At 38.6% G+C, this 22,878-nt stretch overlaps 2 protein-coding genes and 1 non-coding gene across 18 annotated transcripts in view; all 3 read left to right on the forward strand.

Moving 5' to 3' along the window:
* Positions 1-12,481, forward strand: part of eif4g1a (eukaryotic translation initiation factor 4 gamma, 1a) — a 42,110-nt gene extending 29,629 nt beyond the window's left edge. For all 16 annotated transcript variants that reach the window (XM_057333138.1, XM_057333140.1, XM_057333139.1 and 13 more), the window contains 16 exons: positions 558-704; positions 789-1,025; positions 1,152-1,256; positions 1,351-1,620; positions 1,706-1,814; positions 1,942-2,047; positions 2,168-2,430; positions 3,424-3,548; positions 3,781-3,953; positions 6,767-6,892; positions 7,011-7,092; positions 7,193-7,291; positions 9,075-9,209; positions 9,324-9,405; positions 9,499-9,639; positions 11,074-12,481. In XM_057333138.1, the coding sequence (XP_057189121.1) occupies positions 558-704; positions 789-1,025; positions 1,152-1,256; positions 1,351-1,620; positions 1,706-1,814; positions 1,942-2,047; positions 2,168-2,430; positions 3,424-3,548; positions 3,781-3,953; positions 6,767-6,892; positions 7,011-7,092; positions 7,193-7,291; positions 9,075-9,209; positions 9,324-9,405; positions 9,499-9,639; positions 11,074-11,261 (2,388 nt within the window). In that variant the 3' untranslated portion in view covers positions 11,262-12,481. The remainder of the gene's footprint in view (positions 1-557; positions 705-788; positions 1,026-1,151; positions 1,257-1,350; positions 1,621-1,705; positions 1,815-1,941; positions 2,048-2,167; positions 2,431-3,423; positions 3,549-3,780; positions 3,954-6,766; positions 6,893-7,010; positions 7,093-7,192; positions 7,292-9,074; positions 9,210-9,323; positions 9,406-9,498; positions 9,640-11,073) is intronic.
* LOC130555177 (small nucleolar RNA SNORD66) lies at positions 3,591-3,663 on the forward strand. Its single transcript, XR_008963090.1, has one exon. It is a non-coding gene; the product is annotated as a small nucleolar RNA SNORD66 (small nucleolar RNA).
* Positions 12,482-13,377: 896 nt separating the features above from the next.
* Positions 13,378-22,809, forward strand: fam131aa (family with sequence similarity 131 member Aa). Its single transcript, XM_057333202.1, has 5 exons — positions 13,378-13,769; positions 17,421-17,508; positions 17,596-17,781; positions 19,542-19,679; positions 20,456-22,809. Exons 1-5 carry the CDS (start codon positions 13,716-13,718, stop codon positions 20,929-20,931), a joined length of 942 nt encoding a protein of 313 aa, XP_057189185.1. The 5' UTR covers positions 13,378-13,715; the 3' UTR covers positions 20,932-22,809.
* Positions 22,810-22,878: the final 69 nt, after the last annotated feature.

A 22,878-nucleotide genomic window follows, 5' to 3' on the forward strand; every position in this document is an offset into this window, starting at 1 on the left:
AGAATCATTTACTCACCCTCTTGTAATTTCAAACCTATATGACTTTCTTCTGCAGAACACACACTTTTTTTTTTTTTAAGAATAATCGTAATCAAACAATGCCGGTATCCATTGACTTGCCAACATTCTTCGAAATATCTTCTTTTGTGTTCTGCAAAAGAAAGTCATACAGGTTTAAAATGATAAGAGGGTGAGAAATGATGACATCATTTTCATTTTGGGGTAAACTACCTTTTAAATGCTTGAAGCATCTGTGTTAGTGCATGTAACTTTCCACGAATTGGGGACAATTTGGTGCTTTAACTTTTAACTTGCCAGAGAGTCAGTCAATAAAAATTAAATGCCATATGATCCCAGATCATTATACAAAAACCAACAAACTAAAGTTGCTTTTATAACTTATGTTGACCTCAAAGTTGACAATACACTAAAGTTTTAACAGCTATTTATTGAAACGTTCAGGCCAAATTTTGTTCCCTATTTGTGGGAAGTCCTGTTAAATCAAAAGCTTCATGCACATTTTCTTTATAAAGTAAATTTGTCCGTCTGTCTTTTAGCTTAAAGTCCCCACTTCAGATAAACCAGGAGTCACTGTGAATTTCCGCAAACTACTGCTCAATCGTTGTCAGAAGGAGTTTGAAAAAGATAAAGATGACGACGAGATTTTTGAGCAGAAACAAAAAGAATTGGAGGCCGCCGCTGAGGTAACGTGTATATATTAAGACATGTACAAACATGTTTTCAAATTTGAGTGTTCATTTCAAAACTTTTGCCATTTTTCCCGACAGGAAGAGGAGCGTCAGCGTTTGAAGGATGAGCTGGAGGACTCTAAGGACAAGGCACGCAGAAGGTCGCTCGGCAACATCAAGTTCATTGGAGAACTGTTCAAGCTGAAGATGCTGACAGAGCCCATCATGCATGACTGTATCGTAAAGCTCCTGAAGAACCATGATGAAGAGAGCTTAGAGTGCCTGTGCAGACTGCTGTCTACCATTGGCAAAGACCTAGACTTTGAAAAGGCCAAGGTAAAGCAAATGTAGTAGCTAACACTCATTACCTTGTTTAATGGCAGTCTGTTTGTTTTGTGGCAAATCTAACCTTATGGTCAGCCGTCAGCCACAGAGAGATTCAAAGTCATTGTTTGTTTGCAGCCTCGCATGGATCAATACTTCCACCAGATGGAGAAGATCATTAAAGATAGGAAGACGTCTTCTAGAATCCGCTTCATGCTTCAGGACGTTATAGACCTGAGAAGGGTACCTACATGCTTTTGATACCTCACTTCAAAAAATGTCCTCTTGCAGCTCTTATCTCACTTTCCTAACTATGCGTATGGTCTGTCTCACACAGAACAACTGGGTGCCCAGAAGAGGAGATCAGGGTCCCAAGACCATTGATCAGATCCATAAAGAGGCTGAGATGGAGGAACACAGAGAGCAGGTCAAAGTGCAACAACAACTGCTGTCTAAAAAGGACTCCAGTCAGGGGCGAGGCGGACGCGGCGGTCCGCACTCTTCAGGGGGACGTGGTAGCCAAACGCAGGATGAGGGCTGGAACATAGTGCCTATCACCACCAAGAGCAGACCGATTGACACCAGCCGTCTCAGTAAAATTACAAAGGTGAAGATTTTTGACACGGCAAATTATGTGTAGTTTAGAGTTCTTAAGTGCTTAAATGTGTTTTTCTTTATTTGGTACTTTGCAGCCTGGTGATTTCAACAACCAACTGCTGGCCCCGGGAGGAAAGGGAACATGGGGTAGCTGGGGCAAAGGGAGCAGTGGGGGTTCTGGAGCAAAGTCTACTGGGGAACAAGGTGAACTATCACAGTTTTTTTTTACTTGTTAAATGGAGAAATCCAGATATTCATTCTGTAAGTGGGCTGTCGTAACAGTTTTTTTCAGTAACTGCTAGTCTAATGCTGTCCTTTTTATGTGAATTAGACTTGGGAAGACCTGCCACCAGCACGCTCAACCGCTTCTCTGCATTGCAGCAGTCTGGACCTGCATCTTCATCCTCACTGGACTCGGATCGTAGAGTGCCACAAAGGTATACTTTTAAATGATCTTTCTGCACTAATTTGTACCAAACTGCACTAGCGTCAGTGTTGCATGATCATGCGAGACACATTTCTGACAGTCTTTTTGTTTTCACACATCTTTTGTGCAGAAATAGTTCCAGCAGGGATCGTAGTGATAGGGATCGAAGTGAACGGGACAGAGATCGCTTTGAGCGCTTTGATGGTAGGCGTGATGACCGGGACAGAGGCATGGACAGACCACGTCCTGCCATCACCAAACGCAGCTTCAGCCGTGAAAATGAAGAGAGGAGAGGTGACAGCCGTGGACCAGCAGAATCTGTACGCCGTGTTGCCAGCATGACAGAGAATCGTGACCGAGGCAGTCGTGAACGTGATCGAAGCAAAGATACAGGTGAGAATGAATGATTTATTTTTAAAGGGATACTCCACTGAAAAAATGAAAATTCTGTCGTTATTTTCTCACTCTCAAGTTGTTCCAAACCTGTATAAAATGCTTTGTTCTGATGAACACAAAGAAAGATTAAGATAAAAATGTTAACAACTGACATTTCTGAGACATCCTGGAGTACCATATTAAGAAAAATTATTGTATCTTTTTTGGAAATGAGATATATTGCAGCATTTAGGAAAGCAAACTGTTCTAGGGCACCTTTGGCTATCATTAGGGTTGGGCCGATAGACGATGCCATCGCCGATGGTTGATAGACATGGCAATGTTGAGACGGCATCGTGATTCCAACAAATGTTTCGCTTAGTCACGTGACTCTCGCTGCTCTGTGCTGCTGTCTGCAAATCACATTGTAAACAAATATGAACAAGGCTACGGGGCATAACACCTCGCACTGTACAGATTAGACTAGCCTGAATTGATAACTGCCCAGCTCCTGCTGTATAAAGAAGCTGTGTCTCTGCGCAGCTTGTGCCAGACGTTCCTCCAGGGCTTAAAGTTTTCTGGCACCGTTCCGGATCTCCGGCTTGTGGCATTTGGCTGCAGAAAAAAAGCTTACATTTAAAAAAAAACGTATTGATAACAGTTTGAGTTCATAAGTTCGCCTACCAATGGTATGAGAGGAACACAGCTATCACTTTATAACGCATCAGGCTGATGTCATTGTCCATTGCGCCAAACCCTAGCTACCATTTCTTTTTTTTTTCTACTATGGTAGTTAGTGATGTCCCAGAAATGTCAGTTGCTAACATTCTTCCAAATATCTTTCTTTGTGTTTGGAACAACTTGTATCCCAGGATTAAAGGGGGGAGTATCCCTTTAATCCTGTGTCATGTTTGGTCTGTGAAACTTGATTGTTTTTTTTTTAAACAATTAGCACAAATGTAGTTAAAAAAGGTTCGCAAACTGATGGCCCTTTCTCATTTCTTTTTTCAGCGAATCCTTTGTCAGCTCCTACACCACCACCTCCTGCTCAATCCAAACCAGCCCTGAGTGAGGACGAGATGGATAAGAAATCTAAATCGATTATTGAAGAGTATCTCCACATCAATGACCTGAAGGTACCTGCGTTCAGATATGCTCAGTTAATAAAATATGCTCTGCTCCACTGATTCTTTATTTTGTGTTCGTGTCTGGGCCACTGATGTACACTGATGGGATTGAGGAACTGAGGAGCTATCGTCTACAAACATTTAACATGCCATTACCTTTAGCTATGTTACCCCATCATTTAGAACTTGAAAGCATTTGGAGATCACTTCCATTGACTTTGCTCTTTTTACTGGTCTGTAGGAGGCATTGCAGTGTGTGCAGGAGCTGAACAGTTCCTCTCTGCTCTTTGTGTTCGTACGGAATGGTGTGGAATCCACACTGGAGCGCAGCACCATTGCAAGAGAGCACATGGGTCTGCTGTTTCAGAAGCTTGTTAGTGTTGGAATACTTCCTGCCGAAGAGTATTATAAGGGGTGAGTTCATAGCAGTTTTATGTGTCGTCATAACCTGTTCCAATGATGGCCTCTGTTTTGTGCGGGCCACAGATCTACACTTATGGGACTGAGAAACTTTCCTGCAGCTCAGTGGTTAGAGCATAGCGTTAGCAATGCCAAGGTCATGGGTTCGATCCCAGGGATTGCACATACTCGGATACAAATGTATAATAAAATGCAATGTAAGTCGCTTTGGATAAAAGTAGAAGTCGACCGATATGGGTTTTTCTCTGGCCGATGCAGATTTTTAGAAATAAGGCCAGCCGATGGCCGATATGTTTGGCCGATTTTCTTTTTTCCAGCTTCATCTCATTAAATCTAATTAAGCAATAAGAAGTGAAACAGTGTTAATTTTGACAGCATATTTTGATTTAGTTTTAGTCATAGTCTTTTGACGAAAATGCAATTTAGTTTTAGTCAATTTTAGTCAACCCCATCATTTTAGTTTTAGTCTAGTTTTAGTCGACGAAATATGAAAAACATTTTAGTCGAATAAATATACATTATATTTAGTCTACTAAAATCTAAATGGTTTAAATCATTTACTTGGTGTAATTAAATGTTCCATACAAAGATTCATCTGTTTTGACATAATTTACTTCACCTTAGAATGAAATTAAACCAGGTCATTACCTTTATTTTTCAGAAAAGTTCAGTAACTAGATTTGCATTGTTAGAACACAGAATATTAGACCATGAACGACATGTTCCAGTTCATTCAATCCCATTTGACTCAAATGACTCGTTAAGTAGGGCGTATTCATTCAGTTCATTCAACCAATGAAACGCTCTGACAGGGCTCACACTCAAAGGCTATTGGCTCATGGCATGCCTCTTTGAAGAAAGAATGCACTGCACTGTCTTTGCTTGAGACAGCAATGAATGAGAAATAGCTTTCAAAAAGACATACAATTTATATAATATTACATTTCTTTAGTCATGCAAACATGTTACATATTTGGTTTGAATGTACAGTTTGACTCACTTCATCACTTCTATAATCAGTAGAGGACAGCGCTGGTTTCTTTTGGCTGACTTTGTTGCATTTCACGTTATGCAGCAGCTCGTGTTAAGTTAACATAGGCATGTAAAAACGTTTGTGCTGCCTTTATAATGTGTTTCGGGGTGACTCGCCTGCAGTCGCGCTTCAAGTTTGCGGCGTTTTACCGGCGATTGTGAAGGAAAATATGACGCTTTGTAAACCACTTGGAGACAGAATATATGTCTGTGCTTCCCCTTCTCTCTACCATTTATATGAGATAAGCAGCACATGCGCGCAAACTGATGTCTGCCAGGTGGGACAATAATATTTTCGTCTCGTTTTTATTAGTTGACGAACATGTCAATGTATTTTTATTAAAGTTTTCGTTATCATGCATTCATTTTTATTTAGTTATCGTCTCGTTCTCGTCAGTGAAAATATGTCGTTAACAAATACTTTTCGTCATAGTTTTTGTCAACGAAATTAACACTGAAGTGAAACAGAATTTTGCTTAAATTAAACATTTATTGAAGAAATGTCTTTTCAAATCAGTGCACTTGATTGAGAAAGATTGAGTAAGTGTTTATTGCAGGGTACAAGCTAGCAGTCTAATTCATAGTAATAATACATTGCTCAAAACTTTTAAGCTCCTTCTCAAACTGTTCTGAAGGATGCTTTTTGTTCATGTTTGTTTGCAGACACAGCTATTAGTCAAATGGTCATACAAAAATCACTCATATTATACAGCCTGCTTATCATTACTGCGTTTTTAGTTATATTTAGCTTTTAGCCTTTTTCAAGCCGACAGGAAATAGACGTTCTTGTGGCCGAATGCGTTTAAACAGCCGCAAAAGACCGCATACGGACATAATGTGTAAACGAGGGAAAACAAGTCAGGATTTAAACTTTGGCTGAAGACTTTAAAGTTTGGTTTAATGATGAAAAACCAAGAAGCAGAATGTTTTCTCTTCATTTCAGATTTCTAACACTCACAGTGTTCAGCGCGTCTCGCGGATGTCAGAGCAGAAAAAACCCTGCTTCTCTCTGTACGTTTATCTGCCCCGGTCGCGTTCATTTGTAACTTGTGCGCACTTATTTCTTCCATTTGATAGACAGATCTTAATACCAAGTATAAACAGAGCCCAGAGTTTTCTTGTGAAGTTATCAGGTAGTTAAAATGTTAGCAGGCAGAGGGACATCAGTGTTATTCCGACAGAGGCAGCATCGCGTGTTCCACAACAACGCTTAGCTGCTCACAGATGCACCTGCCTGTTAATCGGCCTAATTTGCAGCACAATCGGTCGATTGTTTAAAAAATCCCAAAAGTTGGTCAACCTCTAGATAAAAGCGTCTGCCAAATGCGGAAATTTAACTGAGGAACAGCTTTGTCTTGTGTTGGGACATGGTGGTAAATACACCTGAGACCCGTCTATATTTATGTGTTTTAGTAAGCAGGTTTTGGAAGAATTGATATGGGTCTAATAATTACCAGCAATTTTCCAGGTGTCATTGCTTGTCCTGTTGTAATTGAACAAGGACACAATTATCAGTGAATATGACTTAAGAGGAATTGCTCCCATAGCATGGGAACTTGAAAGCCTTAACCCACTATGTTCTTGTACCGAAATGACACAGTGTTCTACATTTGTGGTTCACTGAAAAGAATAACAGCTTTAGGGTCTGTCTAATCATGTTGATTTTTTTGCTTTGGCTTATATGGCAAAGGTTTGTTGTTTGTACTTTGTGATTTCTTTCATGCTGTTAAGGCACTGTTGGTTTAAATGACTGATCTTTTTTATGTTTACTCTAGACTACAGGAGATTCTGGAAATAGCTGATGACATGGCTATTGACATTCCGCACATTTGGCTTTACCTGGCTGAGATCATCACACCCATGTTACAAGAGGGAGGCATCCCCATGGGCCAGCTCTTTAGGTTAGTCCCTGCTCCTACAGTATTTTATGATTTTATTATTCTTTGTATATGGTTTCCCATTGAAAGCAAAGATGTGAATGTATGTAAACATGATTGTTTTAAACATTCTGTTTTACAGGGAGTTGTCCAAACCTCTTCTGCCTATGGGAAAAGCAGCTGTTCTGCTGGTTGAACTGCTTAACCTTCTCTGCAAAGGGCTTGTGAGTTTTATGCTGTTAAATATTTGCATAATATAAAAATTTGTTGTTCTATATTAAAACCTAAAAGAATCTTATAAATGTTTATTTGTGTAATCCTCAGAGTCACAAAAAGGCTGGAGTTATGTGGTTAGAGGCGGGACTTAGCTGGAAAGACTTCTTGCCTGAGGATGAGGATGTCAATAACTTTGTTACAGAGAAGGTACTAAAAGCTCTTTTATTTTGTATTGTTTTGTCTGGTCCTTTGTTCTTGACTATGTTTTATGTTTTATGTTTTATTAGTGCAGAAGATGCAAGAGTAAGCATTAAAAATGCCTAATTGTTTTTTCTTTGTCAAAAGTAATTTTTCATAATGAGAAGTGTAATTTTGGCAAGGCAAACCTAAAGTTACAGTTCACCCAAAAATGAAGCGTCTGTCCTCATTTAACCACCCTCTTGTCATTTCAAACCTGGTTGACTTTCTTTCACTAAACACAAGAAGATATTTTGAAGAATGCATGGATTAAAGTTCTCCGTCGCTAAGACGGATTTCCGCTAATTGCAGCGAGTCTACGACGGATTTCCATCAATTGCAGAGTTCCAGCCTGTCCTTAATGTCTTAAATTCACTTTTCATAATGTTGTTAACCCTTTATGTGTACGATCACACCGGTGTCACATATCACAACTATGCAGTGCTTTCAACCACATAATGTTTAATTTAGCCTTCAGACATATACACGTGCCTACAAGCACAAAATACATTTAGAGCGACGAATGATTTGACTGATGTGTTTTAATCACATCAGACACAGTATCTGCAATGTAAGCAATTGTTAAGATTACTCAATTCTTCTACCAGTTCACCAGGCACTTACATTTGTGTTTTTTAAGAGAAGTGGATGAATTCACGTGATGTAAATCTGACAGATCTCAGACCACGGCAGAAACAAACATGGCGGCGCCCGCTTATAGCAATGAAGCACATTCATATGCACATATTTGACAATCGGAATGTCAGATATTTCATGACATAGTTAACAGTTTGTGAATTTTTTTGAGTAAAAAAGAAAAATTATGTAAAAGCAATGCATCAGTCATACAGCGGCTGTGGCTCTGCGGTGTGTCACGTGATAAGCAGTGCCACGTCGCCATGGAAATGTTAAGGTGATACCTTCTTAATGGTCGCCTGTCAAACACTGAAACTAGTCACTGTAGCTAGTCAAACACTGAAACGGGTGTCAGGTGTAGCCAAGCTTCAGGAATATGGTTTTACAGCCAAATGGCAGAAAAAGTGAAAAGCACTCTGGACAAGCAAAAATTTTGGTCAAAAAATACAAACAAAAATTTTGGTCTTTAGTGGTGCTTTTATTTTGTTCTTTTTTCTGTTAATTATTAAGAGTTTCAGAAAACACTGTTTGGTCTCATGAGATAAGTTAAAAAATGCACTGAAAAGTTATAGATGGTTGATTATTTGTCTAGGCAAGTAAATTTTTTTCATAGATTAAAAATAGCTTTTAAAATATGCAAACTGGCAATACTTCGTAAAGTGGTTCAAAACATCTCCCTTTAAAACGCTATTGGTTTTGACTATTTAGTTAAAGGAATATGACGTGGCCTGAAAAAAAGTCTGAATAATTTTTTCACTTTAATCCATGAGAATGTTGGTATCTGAACAGCGCCAGCATCAATTCACTTCTATTGTATGGAGACAAAACCAATGCAAGTGAAAGGTGCGCCGGTTAAAAACATAATTTAAAATATCTGAGAGCATTGCCTTCTAATGCAGGAAATACAATCACCTTCTAGAAATACTATTATATGTTTTCCATCTGGTTTAAGAAAAGTAATAATGTGCAGTTAAGTAAGAGTTTTGAAACGGAATTGTGAATTAGTACATCTTATTTCTTTAGAGGACAATTTAAGAAGCGCCGTAGCTTATTCCACTCTCGCCTTTAAACGAATGTTCTTATGAATATGGAGTTCATTAAGATGTTGCGTTTGCAGAAGATGGAGTTCACTCTGGGTGAGGAGTCCGAGAAGCCCAGTAAGAAAGAGCTGACTGCAGAAGAGCTGAGTAAACATTTAGACAGGTTGTTGCAGGAAAAAGCCAACAACCAGAGGATCTATGACTGGATGGAGGTGAGCGTGTGTGCTTTGGCAGAGATTCAAAGCTCTTTAATCGAACATTAGGCTGTTGGAATAATTTTTTAGGGTATGGTGCTGTGTCTTGACTGCAGTTTTTGTCCTTTAAAGGCCAACCTAGATGAGCAGCAGATTAGCTCCAATCAGTTTGTGCGGGCGCTGATGACGTCTGTGTGTCAGTCGGCCATTATATGTAAGTGAACCCTCCATGAGTGATCTGATCCACTTTCCTCAGTTTGACCCGAACCTGGTTTTAATTGCATTATGCATTCATTAACCTGTACAGGTGAGAACCCTTACAAGGTGGATTTGGAGCAGATTAAGCAAAGGGCCAAACTGTTACACAAGTACCTGTCCGATGAACCGAAGGAGCTGCATGCGCTCTACGCTCTCCAGGCTCTCATGGTGCAGATGGAGCAGCCAGCCAGTGAGTTCCTCTCTTAATTTTCCCCCAACTCCTTTTTTGAACCTTTTTTGGGGTGTAGATAAGTACAGGGTTTAAAGTTTTCCGGCACCGTGCCAGATCTCCGGCTTGCGGCGTTTGACTGCGGAAAAAAAGATTTGCGTTTAAAAATATTACATTTAAAATGTTATTGATATCAGTTCGAGTTCATAAGTTCGCCTACCAATGGTATGAGAGGAACACTGCTATCACTCTCAACCAAACAAACATTACTAGCCAATCAGAATTAAAATGGGGCGGGTCTTGGTTGCCGGAGTGGAGATGTCACGTTGGAGAGTACGTTAGCAAGCGAACAGTCGGCAGGATCGAGAGTAAAAAAACTGGAGACTGTGACATAAAGATCGATAACTTTGTGGTGTTTCGGCAAATCATCTAATCAGACCTCCACTTATGCGCGTGATGCGCGCGCTAACTGCGATTGAGATATCGAGGATCGATTTCTAAAGCATCTAAATCATTTTCAAACTTTTTCACAGCTTATTGCACCCATCTCACAGAGTTAAGTCATAAACATGGTCGTTTTTGTCTGAAGTCAGCGTAAAAAGTTGAGAAAGAATAGAAGGAATATTAGGCTGCTGTCACTAATGTTTTGACATCCGTTTTCTATGTGGTTTAAATGACTCAATCAAATGAAAAGAGAAGCACTCACTGCTGACTCCGTAACCTTTGTAGCTTTAATAGGAATTTATATTGTTTTCGTTTCACAGTTTGTAGTGCAAAATTTGCCAGTAGGAGTTTAAAAATGGAAAATAAATCTGCCTCCACTGATCATTATTAAAAAATAAATAAACAAGCTCAAAAAGGTGATCACTTTAGCTTTTTTGAGTGCTCATTTATGCTAACCTGCTTTGACCAACTGTGATCTCATTACTATGTGTTGTGGATGTGACTTGTGCCATATCATCACCATTAATACCTATGAAACTAATGATTAAATTACTACTAGAGCACAAAATAGTTAGTTAGTACTAGAGTACAAAATTCATCATAGATCTGGTCACTTTATTTTGCTCTCAAAATACCACCATCGATAGGCCAAAAAATGTGAGTCTTGTTTGTTTTCTTTTTAAAAAGTAGGATTTTTATTATGATTAATTTGGTATGTTAAGCTATGTTTTTATATACCATAATTGCATAAAACTATGGTTTTGTGGGTTATAATTATGCCCCCACTTCTTTCGAGTCATTCTGTGATCCATACACATACCATCAAAGTTTACGTCTGTCTGAGAAGCTCAAAAATGACATGTTACTAGTTAGTCTCAAGAGAAATAATGTTTTTTTGTGTGACAAATAACCCTGCGTATGTGTCTACTCTCGCAACCCTGCAAAACGAAAGTTCAGGCTCAGGGTTTTTTTGCTTTAACCCCTGTAAATGGCATTGTTTCTTTTACCTAGATTTACTCCGCATGTTCTTTGACGCTCTATACGATGAGGACGTGGTAAAGGAGGAGGCCTTCTACAAATGGGAGTCCAGCAAAGACCCGGCAGAGCAGCTTGGGAAGGGTGTGGCCCTGAAGTCAGTCACTGCTTTCTTCACGTGGTTACGGGAGGCTGAGGACGAGGACGAGTCTGACAACAGCTAATTCTGAACCACAATGGTCCAGTTATCACTGGACGAAAACCAGTGCTGGAGACTGGAGGAGGACATCCGACAAACAGAGCGAACTTGATCCTTATGAAGCCAGTCTTATCTGTTGAGGGTGGCTCAGATATAAACTACAATCATTCTCGTCGTTTCTTTTGCGCTCTTTATCTCTTGTGGCTGAAGTCCACCAAAAACGAAATAAAATGTAAAAAAAGATCTGCAGGACTGCTTAAATGTTTTAACGATTCATTGTCATTTATATTTTGAGAAATTCTTAAACTGTACAAACCAACGCTGCTCTTACATGTTAATATAGATTTATATGCAACGTGTTGTGTGACAGAGCAGATGTGATGTCATACATCATGTGTAGAGGAGGGTATGATGGTGATCATGTCTTTTAGGTTTGTAATGTCAGATCAAACATGGAGCTCTTATGATAGGGATTGTTTTCTTTCACGTGCGTGAGAGGAATTCGTGTTTTTAAATCGACAAAGGAGAAATGTATGCTGAATTCTCAGTGACAAATGAAATTCGAGTGGTGTTTGTATTTCCCCTTTCTTTGCTTCCTATTTACTTTAGTAAGGGGTGGGCCTGTTGAACTTCAGGATGACAGTGACTTTGACCTTTTAGACCTTTTTAGTGCTGCTGGAAGAGGAGGGAGGTCCAACATGCTTCCTAAACAGGCCATCCATGTCCTGCCTCCTGCCCCACACTTTTGCATCTTACCTCTCTTGAAGAACTGGTCAGGGTCTTCGTAGAAGCCCTGCTTGAGCAAGCCTGCAGTGGAATTTTAAGAGAAATCATTAAAACTTGAAGCATATATAAAAATCAACTTGATGAAATGACAGTAATGATCCTAAAGCCTTTTCTACTTGCAAAGTGGAAACACATTTCAGGAGCATTCTGTACATATATATGGAAATGTTTTTTTGTTTTATTTTCAGAAATTAAAAGTAAAAAAATCTGATGTTATGCCATTTATTTTTTCCAACAGAAATGGCAGTTTACCTGTATTTAAGATTTGTTTTCTTCCACATGGTAAGAGGTGCTTACAATGAGCAGTTGACTAGTTTTATTGAAACGAATTGTGTAAATATTTTTTGCTCTATTATTTAAGGAATTAATGCTTTCGCATCGAACTGGAAACGTTGGAGAGTTGAAACATTGCAAATAATAAAAGACTTTCAAGTTGCTAAATAGAGTGTGTTTGAGGGATGTGGAGTCTTGGGGGCAGACGTGGTCGGTTTACTGCTGTTTGTTGAAAACGAAAAGTACTGCAGTCTGGGTTATTTGGAGCTTTAACGCTAACTCATCTTTCTGCCGGAAGAGGGCGTGAGAGCAACCGATTCTTACACTGAAATGCTTGCTTTACGAAGTAACGCCAATCTGCTGCTGCGGTATTTTAAACTGAGTCATAAACGTGAACAGCTCTGATTTGGCCAATAATTGACTACACGATGCGTTTTACATTCAACTTCAATAATGTAGCGTTTGTTTCGGATGCATGCGTCCTGTGGTGTGACAGCAAAAATGTAAACTAACAATGAAAATAAATCTCTTATGCTATTTTATATTACAAAAATATAGTATAAACACTTTGTTTTCTAGGTTTTTGACGTCACACTATAGGGCACTGTATTTGTCAACTACCCACAGAGATTTCTGAAAACGATTGCCATCGAATACATGCTCGTTACGAGTATTGTAATTACATACTTGACTAATATATTTTACTGTTACTTTCTCTTTTAACAATGTTCATCTTATGCCTAAGAACAAGAGGTCACAGAAGGTAGACCGAGTTCCTGCAGTTATTGTAAACCACAGTCCACCCTTGAGACATGACTAGCTTATAACACTTTTTCCATGTATCTCATGCACATCTGCTGTTATGGCTTCTGACTAGTGCTGAATTAAAGATGATTTGTTTTCCTCTAAACAGGTTGCATAATGGAGCACAGTGTGCTTTTATCTTTGCTTCTCGACCTTGAAATGTTAATCGGTTGTGATGCCTTTTAAGCGCAAGCATAATTGTCAAAGCAATGGAATATGTCTGTATAATGTGTTCGTGTAGTGTATGTGGTATGCTTCCTTTTTTTTTACGTGTATGCGAGGTGCAATCGCAGGTGAAGAACGCGTTTTCTATTAACTCAAGATGGCAAGGATGTTCGTGACTGCTTTACAAACTGCCACAGGCGTACGTTCTTAACATAGAGAATGAACATAAACTAGGGAAAATCGACACGCGTTGCACCCATCACACCAGCTCTGCGCTCGCGAAACAGCATCGTATGTCTTTAAGAGCGCGCGCATTACAGGTGGGATGACGCTGTCAGATAGATTCAGTGTGGTGGGGACGATGCGTTTCGTGGGTTAACGGCACTCGTTTCTAGACTGTTATTCGCTGCCGAAGACGGCTTCGGGATTATTCTCTTCAGATCGGAGGCTAATGCTGTATCCATGTGCAATGCTTTTGACAGCACTACCCCAACTGAATCTAAAGGTAAGCGCGCACCCCGAGTCACTGACAAAATGCCTGTCCGGTTTTTTTTTTACAGCGCCGTCAGTGTTCGTGCTTTTGATGGATGTAATGCATGTGTTACTGTGTTGAGATGGCAATAGGCCGTCACGTATCGTGGGCTGAATAATAGTTGGTGGAGACAGCGGTCGCCTGTTGCCAGGACACAAACGCGCTGTAGCTGTTGCGCTGTTGTTTATGAACACGATCTCTCCTCATCAATCGGTCAATCATTTCCTGGGCTCTGTTACTTTGGATCGCGTGTCCTGTTGTGTCACCCTCACTTCAGAGATGAGATTCATCTAACAGGGCCTAATCTGTCATCCTTCAATTAGCCGCAAAAATGCACCTGAAAGTAACCAATTATTTTTGCCATTTATTTAATTCTATTTGAAATGTGTATTTCAAATAACTTTCTTCTGAATGAAAACGTTCACATGTAAAACGCGGGCGAGGTATGATGCACAACGTAGGCTAACTGTTTATTTGGAAAGATTTTTATACTTCGATACATCAAAAACACAACAAACCCTATGGCTCGAATACAACGGCACATTTCATAGAGCTGTGGCTGCGTGTCGTGCATGGTCAATGGGAATTAATGATGCTCAGGGACAGATGGTTCACGGGTTACCTGTTGCTATAACGACCGCCCTTATATTGCGTTAACTGCATTGTGTTGCTTTCCGTGAATTGAGCTCAACCTATTTAACTTGCTTTATCGTTCGGCGCGACTAAAATTCGGTTGCGATTACTGGAATATGTTTGACCTTAAAAAGGCTAATCATGTTTGTTTGTTTATCGTGCACACGCACAGTGCTTGTTGAGAGGCACCGCATTATTTTTCCAAGATGCGCAATGGCTCATTGTTTAGTTTAATTGTTTGGTCCCACTTATAGCAATAATAGTATGTCCAAATACACTTTAAATTGAATATGCTTATTACAGATTATTCTAAAACATACGTATTACTTTATTGCTTGATTTTTGACATACTACATTTTGTATTATGGACTAGAGGAACATTTAAGTATATGTGGTGTTTATTTATGTTTTTTGTTATAAAGGCTTTAAATCTACTACATCTATAATCTAGATCTAAATGTATAATGGACATCTGCCGAGAGTTAAAGCTTAAATAAACTAACATTGAAATGTTTTGGTCTTTAGGTCATAGACAGCTGTTTGTAAGCAAATCACAATATATATTAATAAACAAAAAAAAGTAATAATCACAATTTGCTTAATTGACCTCATTCCAATTATTTTGACCATGCGTGTCTCGCATGTAATGTAATGGCTAACCCCAAATCACAGAAACATTTGACCCAAATACCGAACTAAAAGATGGCTGGCAGCTGGTGCCTCTGCAATCTTCTTCACGAGCTCCTTTATTCTTATGAGCTTTAAAGGGCAATCTGACTTAAGTATATCTACCTTCTCCTAGACTGTGATGTCACGTACGTGCGATTCTAAACCACCTGTGTGGTATTTTATGTATGTGTGTGCGTGATGATGGGGGAGTTGATGCCAAAATGCAGCAAGGCATAGGTTTTGTGGTTTACAAATCCTTCACCTCACCTGAATTGAAAATAGAAACTAGATCTGTTTCTGAAAGGTATGCAGTACAATCGAATGCATCAGTCCCCTTTTCAGACCGATGGATGTCGCGTCAGTTCAGAGTTTGATCCTGTAACCCATTAATATGAAATGCCACAGGTCATTAGCCCCCAGCTGTGGCCAGACGTTTTATTATCATGTTGAGGACTGTTGGCTAATATTATCTGACATGCCATTGAATGCTGTTTGCAAATTAGAAAGAACAGGAAGAGTCTTGATTGGCCAAAAATGTCTGAGGTGCTTTGATTATTAATTTCACAGATATGTGAGCTGCCAATGTCACTATACCATACGCATCAATATTGTAATCTAATTTAAAGCATATATTTGTCAAAAGGATTAATTGATGGATTTGGCATGTGTTTCTGGGGTGGAGCTTAAACTGTCTCAGGCCTTATAGTGTTAACTTTCATTTGGAGGTCCTATTGCTACTTGCTTAATACATCCAATAATTCAGTGCGAGATTTGTGTCTGCAGATTTCATAAGATAAGGGACGTTATTGGCAAGTTTTTGGTGGCCTATGTGTTCTAGTGTCAATCTGCTCTGGTTCTACAGTTGACTACTGATATAAACGCACAAGAAATTGAGACCATATCAGATATTGAATGATTTTATTGATTTTTGTTGAATTTGTTGTATTGTGAGATATTGTTAATGTCCGCTTATACTGAAATTTAAAATTTTAAACTTTTAACATTTGACTCACTTCGATGTAATTCGTGATTTAATGGATACCTTAATGGACAATTTGCAGTATAAGCGTTTAAGAGCAGTGATTTCTCTTAAAGAACACATGTGCATGTACTGATAACAGAGCGGTAGAAAAAAATAATTTATAATTTTTTTTACAAAGTTTACACACCTTTTAATGCACTGTGAAAAAAAATTGTTGCGTCGACTTAAATTATAAGGTAACCTATCACAAGCACATTTTTGAGTTAACTCAACAAACAGAGAATTAAGTCCAACCAACTTAAAAATATGTTTAAATCATTAGTTGTCACAACATAGTCAAGTTTACCTTATGAACAACAGATCAAAATATTTTATGTTGGCTGAACATAAATAGAGAATATAGATTGGTTATTAAAAAGAAACAAATTGATTTGTCTTTTACTACAATTGTACGTGTTTTCTGCCTCAAACAGACCAGATCAAATAACTGTTTAAACAGTTTGTGTTGAGTGCATTTATACAGGTTTTGTCATTGTGTCACGCACCTCAACATTGAACACACAAACCTCAACCGCATGGTAACAATCAAAAACCATCATTCATTAAAAACCTCTAAACACAACAGATAACTAACAGTAACAACAATATCAAAGCATAAATTAAGCCAGCAAGAACTAAAACACTAATCTATAACACAAAAACAAATAAGAAACACAGAATTGAACATGCTGCAATGCATCTTGGAAACTTTCAAACTCTTGCAATGTTGTTTGTTCAGAACACACTGGTTTGTAAGTTGGGCAAACTTTCTGATGCATTTTGGCCAAAAACTTGAGAATCTAAGTCCAGTCAACAAAATAATCTTTGTTAGAAACATGTTTAGGCTCATTTTGTTTAGTATATGCAAAACAATCTTTTGACTCCTTTAACTAAAAATTAAGTTCAAGTTACTTATTTATCTTTGTAGGGAGAACATTTTGCAAGTTGGAGTTTTTACAGTGTGTTATTTTAAATGCAACTTTTTTATTTTAAAATGAATAGTTATCTCTAAATTTAGTTTTATAAAACTTTTAGATTTTTTTTGTAGAATTATACAGTAGAAAAACAACATGCAAGTCATTAACATTAAATTACTTATCAGCTTATTTTATTGGCCAAAAGATCATGCTGCTGGCTTCATACTTGCTGATGTTAAGATTCTTTTTGTTCATTTCATTTGTGCATTAGCGGTTAATAAAAAACGACCTAAAACTAAATCTGACCTGAATCTTCCCACAATGGTATAAATAATATATGCATTGCCTCATTGCTTCTGCTATGTCTCTTGTTTCATTTTTCAGCTTGATGACCCTATTGATATGCTCCCCAAGTCAAGAAAATCCCTTAGCATCCAGGAAATTGCATCTCTGGCCAGATCATCATTTAACGGTAAAACACCTATAGCTCCATTCTTAAACAGTCACGCTTATTATTTAGGTTTTGATCGCTAACTATCCTTTTCGCTTTCCTTTACAGGCATCTCACAGGTGGTGAAGGATCACGTGACCAAACCCACGGCTATGGCTCAGGGACGGGTGGCACATCTGATTGAGTGGAAAGGCTGGTCTAAGCCCTTAGACCCTCCATCTGCTACACTGCAGTCCCACTTTAACTCGTACTCCCATCTCAGTGAGGGCGAACAGGAGGCCCGATTTGCAGCAGGTGGGTGTGTTCTTTTTACCCTATTAGTGCAGCTGTAGATCTCTCGCCAGGGAGATTACTTTTGTTTTTCAACATCAAGATTTTAGGTTGAAATTGAAATTTTATTTTCAGTTTGTAGTTTACATGCTACACCATTTAAAAAAATGCTTTTCACCTTTTATCACTTTTTATCCTTTTTTGCAGTTCACTTAGTTATATTTTAATAATTTTACCAATATTGAAAATATTATAAATCTGCCACACCATTATTATTTTTATTATTATGAATGTTAATTGTCATTATTAACAATAAAAACAGGTAACGGGCAATTCTCACTGTTAACTAGTTATTATTAGCATGCCTATTATTGGCATATTGGCTGTTTATTAGTACTTATAAAGCACATATTCTGCATGACCATACTCTACATCCCTAATCCTACCCAATACCTAAACCTAACAACTACCTTACTAACTATTAATAAGCCACAAATGAAGAGTTTATTGAGGAAAAAGTCGTAGTTAATGGTTTGTTAATAGCGAGATTTGCTCCTGTTGGACTTTAAAGGCAGTCCTGCATGTTCAAAAATTTGAAAGAGACTTTTCTCCAAATTATATAGAAGTTTTATTATCAGATGTAAAAAGTAACAAAGCTTTGGGTTGTAAGACAATCTCCTCACTCCACCACAAGCCAACAACAACCCAAATTATTCAAAAACACCCATATTTATAAAGTATGTGACGTCGCTCGTATCTTCTGACTCCTCCTCTGCCTTTTAAGGAGTGCTGCTCCGTTTCCACCAATCACCGTGAAGTCCTTTTTCTTAGTTCCTGTAAAATAACATTTCAAAACGTATATCCTGTGGTCAGTCGCCAGTCCTGAGGAATGTTCTCCAGGGACAGTTTCTTTTGGGGAGTGGTCTCCTAGAAACAGTTCCCTGTGGCCGGACAACATACCAACATTCTTAACATTCTTTTAGTAAAAAGAAAACACTTAATCATCTAATACTTTTAATTATGTAGCGTTGTTTCTTAATCCTATGATTCATTAAAACACATCACAACTCATGATTATACTTAAAACATATGCAGTGGATTGATTCATAACATTTTTATGTGAAAAACATTCTGTGTGTGTGTGTGTGTGTTGATCTAGATAATTTATGGCTCCAACCCCCATTTGCCACAGTAACTATTTTACTGAGTAAGATAGCAAGCACATGACAAAATCACACAGCTTAATGATTTAATGAAAGAAAACACTTATTGATTATATTGATATTTAAATCATACTTTTATCTGAAAAATATTCCCACACTCCCTATACTGAAGTGTGACCTAAAAACATTATTATATAAGTGCACATATTAGGTCCTGCAACTGGTCACCTTTCAGCATTTTTGCAGTTCACTTATTTCTGCAGCGTGTCAGATGATTATTTCAATGTATCAGACAAGACAAAAAAGGCATTGATTGTAATGTAGAAAATGTTATCATTCATATTACTGAAAAGAAATTAAGAACAATAATGTGTTTTTAATTCTTTTAATTAGGACCTTTAGATCTTTCGTCATGAACTGAAAGCTAAATTAGATTACAGTCACACAACTACACTTGCTAATCCTCCGCGCTTTCCTTTCCTCTATCATAAGCCACATGTCTCAACTGCAGATTTTAAGAAACCATCAGCAGAAAGCTTCTGTTTCATCTTTGTTAAAGAGGTTTTTGTATATCCCTGTATATCTTACATAAATTCCTTCATGTTGTTTACATGTTTGTAGGTGTGGCTGAGCAGTTTGCCATAGCAGAGGCAAAGCTTCGTGCCTGGACCTCTGTAGATGAGGAAGATATGGATGATGAGTCTTGTGAAGGAGATCCTAGTGTCAACGACGAGCAAATCACAACAACTCAGAGTTCAGGTGAGCTTGCATACAACGTCAATTCTTCTAAGAACCTCAAGGCTGTAATACACTACACAAATCTGAACAGAGTGTCTATTTACACTGAGTACAAATAGCCCGCCTTGTTGGCAGAGACTATTTGCACTAGCTCCGCCCACCAATATGTGATTGGAATAGAGAACGTGTAAGAACGACGCTAACTGAAACAGCAACTCCAGTGGCGTAAGATATAAAGTCTGTGCAGCTTTGGCACTGGAGACTGGGGTTCTAAATCACCTCTCGCTGAAAACGCTCTTTTACCTTTTTCTATCACATTATAGTTTTCAATAAAATTGAGACTTAAAATTCATTTTTATTCATAAAGTTTAGGTTTAGGGTAAGGTTAGGGGTAGGTGTGGGTGTGGGTAAGTTGCCATCATTTTAATATTTTTTTTATAAATATAATGACTTACACTCTTTCATTATTGCATAATGTTTAATGCACAACAATACTGAGGTGCAACTAGTAATGTTAACTTTATGCAACAAGTCCAGACTAAAAATCTGGGCAAAATCTGATCGAAGTCTTGTAGTGTATTCCAGCTCTTAGAGAAAATGGTTCTTTGGGGAACCAAAAATATTCTTTGCCACCGCTGTGAAGAACCTTTTGAAGCACCAATTTTTTAAAGGGTGACGGTCGTTTTTTTATCATGTTATATTGTGTTTGTTCCTATTCTTGTTTTTGGTCTCATTCTTACCTCACTTCTTTGTACATGTCTCTTTTTGTTTCAACCCTCTCCAATCTGTGTTCGTAGATGCTACTTCCTCAGATGCCGTACTGTCCAATCAGAGCTGCCCAGTGCCAAATCAGGCTGAGACCGTAAATTATGAAATCCAGTCCTCTGTTGGCCCGCTCATTCAGTCAGACGCAGACCGGAGCACGCAGGAACTATCCTCCATCCAGACTGAGCCAGACATCTCAGAGGAAGAACCACAGGGGGCTGAAGAACCTCAACTTTCACAGGAGGAGGAAGACAGGGCCTCAAAAGCAGATCGCAGGCCTCTGTGGAGCAAGGGAGACTCTTGCTACTACTCCACTTCCTACTCCGAATCTGGTCTCACACCCGAGGACGAAGAGGATGGAGGAGATGTGGAGGAAGGAGAGGACAACGTCTTTCAGGAAGTCATCCGCTGGTACAGACACTGCAGAAGCATCTCTGATACGTCTGGAGCTTTGTCTTTTGATGAGGTGGAGGAGGAAGAAGAACAGGAAGAAGGCTCAAATCAGTGACATTGTGCGCTCTCTCTCGTCCTTTTGTCTTGGTCCCTTTGTAGTATCCCTTCTGTGAAGTGTTTGTCCAGTCTGTTATGCATTCAGAGACAGTGGCTGTGTCTGAAAGCTAAAAACGCTGCCTTCACACGTAGTATAGGGAGTTGGGGGTGTTCCTATCCAGTGTATGTGTAACAAACAGTCTTCTAAGATGCCTTCATCTGGTTGGGTTTTGAAGTCTGCATAGTCGTTTCCTTCGCTGTCTGTGACATCCCACAATCCTATGCGTGCAGGTGGGACAGTTGGTGGAAAAAGACAATTTTTAAAGGAATTCATTAATTTGTATAGGTCAATATTCTCTCAACTTTTTTTATTTCTTCTGATAAATAAGAATGTGGTTATATATTCTCAATATAGTCATTGTTACCGCTAAAACTTGGAAGCCGTTACGAGGTAGGCCTACACATACACACAAGCTGCCTGTGAAGTCATTCGCTGACTGCTTAGGCTTCAGACGCAGCCAATGATTTGTTTTCTTATTCGTGTTTTATCTGGTCCTCTGTATCCCTGCCTCTTTATCTCTGTGATTTTTATTTTAAGCGAGTAAAAAAACCCAGAAGAGAACCGTTTTCTCATTTGACCAGCGAACAGGACGAAAGTGACATAACGGTACCAGTTTCCACTGTGGCACGCGCCGTGTTCCGGATGCTCATTATCTGCGAGTGACGACACACCAGGACCGTCTGGAATATCTCACATATGGAAAATGCGATTTCCTTTCGTCACCGGTTAAAAGTGACGTAATGCTCATTGGAAATTTGCGATGTGGTTAATGCTTCAGCACCGCGGTTTCCCGAGAGACAAGACCGATCAAGTTCGTTATTTTCTTTTGGATTAGATGTCGCGGTGGAAGTGCTTGTGTGTTTTGGCTTGCTCCAGCAGAGCTGAGGTGCAGTGGGAGTTGATCTTCTTCGACGGGGCGTCGTATCTCTGAATAGAATGTGCCTGTTATTATTATGATCACTGTGTGATGTATATTATGAAACGAGTGAGAATCCTTTATCATTTTTCCGTTCATTCTCATCTTCAGCTTCATTTCAGTAGATGTTTTATATGTGATTGGCTGCTGAATGAACAGGCTTTTTTGTACAGCTAACGTACTAGTTTGTACAATAACCTTGAGATGCAGCTACAGTAAAAGAGTAGGCAGGAAGAATATGTGCAATGCCTTTCCAAACTGTATTCATATGTTGCAGACGCATGGAGGAAAGGCAGTGTAAAACCCATAAATTAAGTTACCATCTTCTGTCATCTTTTCCTCGATATGGACCGGTCATGATGTGAATGTGTAAATCCCCCATGAAGTTTTTTTTAAATTGTTTGTATAATAATGTGAGGTCAGATGTGAGAATTATGATTGCATTAAAGTTATGTGTATAGTCATAGGTTTCACTGCTGATTTAGTTCGTTTTTTCCTGAAATTTGCAAACTGTTCATTTTTCCAGTAGAAATATCTAAACGGCTATAAACAGGATTAATTCACTTAGAAAACAAGAAATCTAGTATCTGCGTAAGAGTGTTTTTGGACAATACATCTAGTTTTTTCTTTCCATTGACAGTTTTTTTAATAAATTAAAATGCATTCTTAAAGTGATATAGACTTTTATATAATTGATGCGTAAAACAGAAAAAAAAGAGACTTGATTTAACGTTGAATCAATGTTAAATTAGTTATTCTCGAATCTCGACGTTGATTCACCATTAAATAAATTGTGACCCAGTCTGTGAAAACCAGGCTGACGTCTCAAAATCTAATTCTGAGATAAGTTTGAATTCAACCATTAATTTCACTATGATTTTGACATATATATTTATTTACAGAATGTTCTTTACAACATTCTGTTGGTGTCTCAAGCAAATCATATTTTAAGGATATTCAAATATTGTCACTGAAAACAAGACAAAAAA

The sequence above is a fragment of the Triplophysa rosa genome, linkage group LG5 (assembly GCF_024868665.1).
Source record: "Triplophysa rosa linkage group LG5, Trosa_1v2, whole genome shotgun sequence".
Taxonomy (NCBI): Eukaryota; Metazoa; Chordata; class Actinopteri; order Cypriniformes; family Nemacheilidae; genus Triplophysa; species Triplophysa rosa.

Coding starts and splice junctions, on each gene's coding strand:
- fam131aa (XM_057333202.1), top strand. CDS start 13,716: ATGCTGTATCCATGTGCAATGCTTTTGACAGCACTACCCCAACTGAAT. Junction 17,509..17,595: donor GGCCAGATCATCATTTAACG/GTAAAACACCTA, acceptor TTTCCTTTACAG/GCATCTCACAGGTGGTGAAG. Junction 17,782..19,541: donor GGAGGCCCGATTTGCAGCAG/GTGGGTGTGTTC, acceptor ACATGTTTGTAG/GTGTGGCTGAGCAGTTTGCC.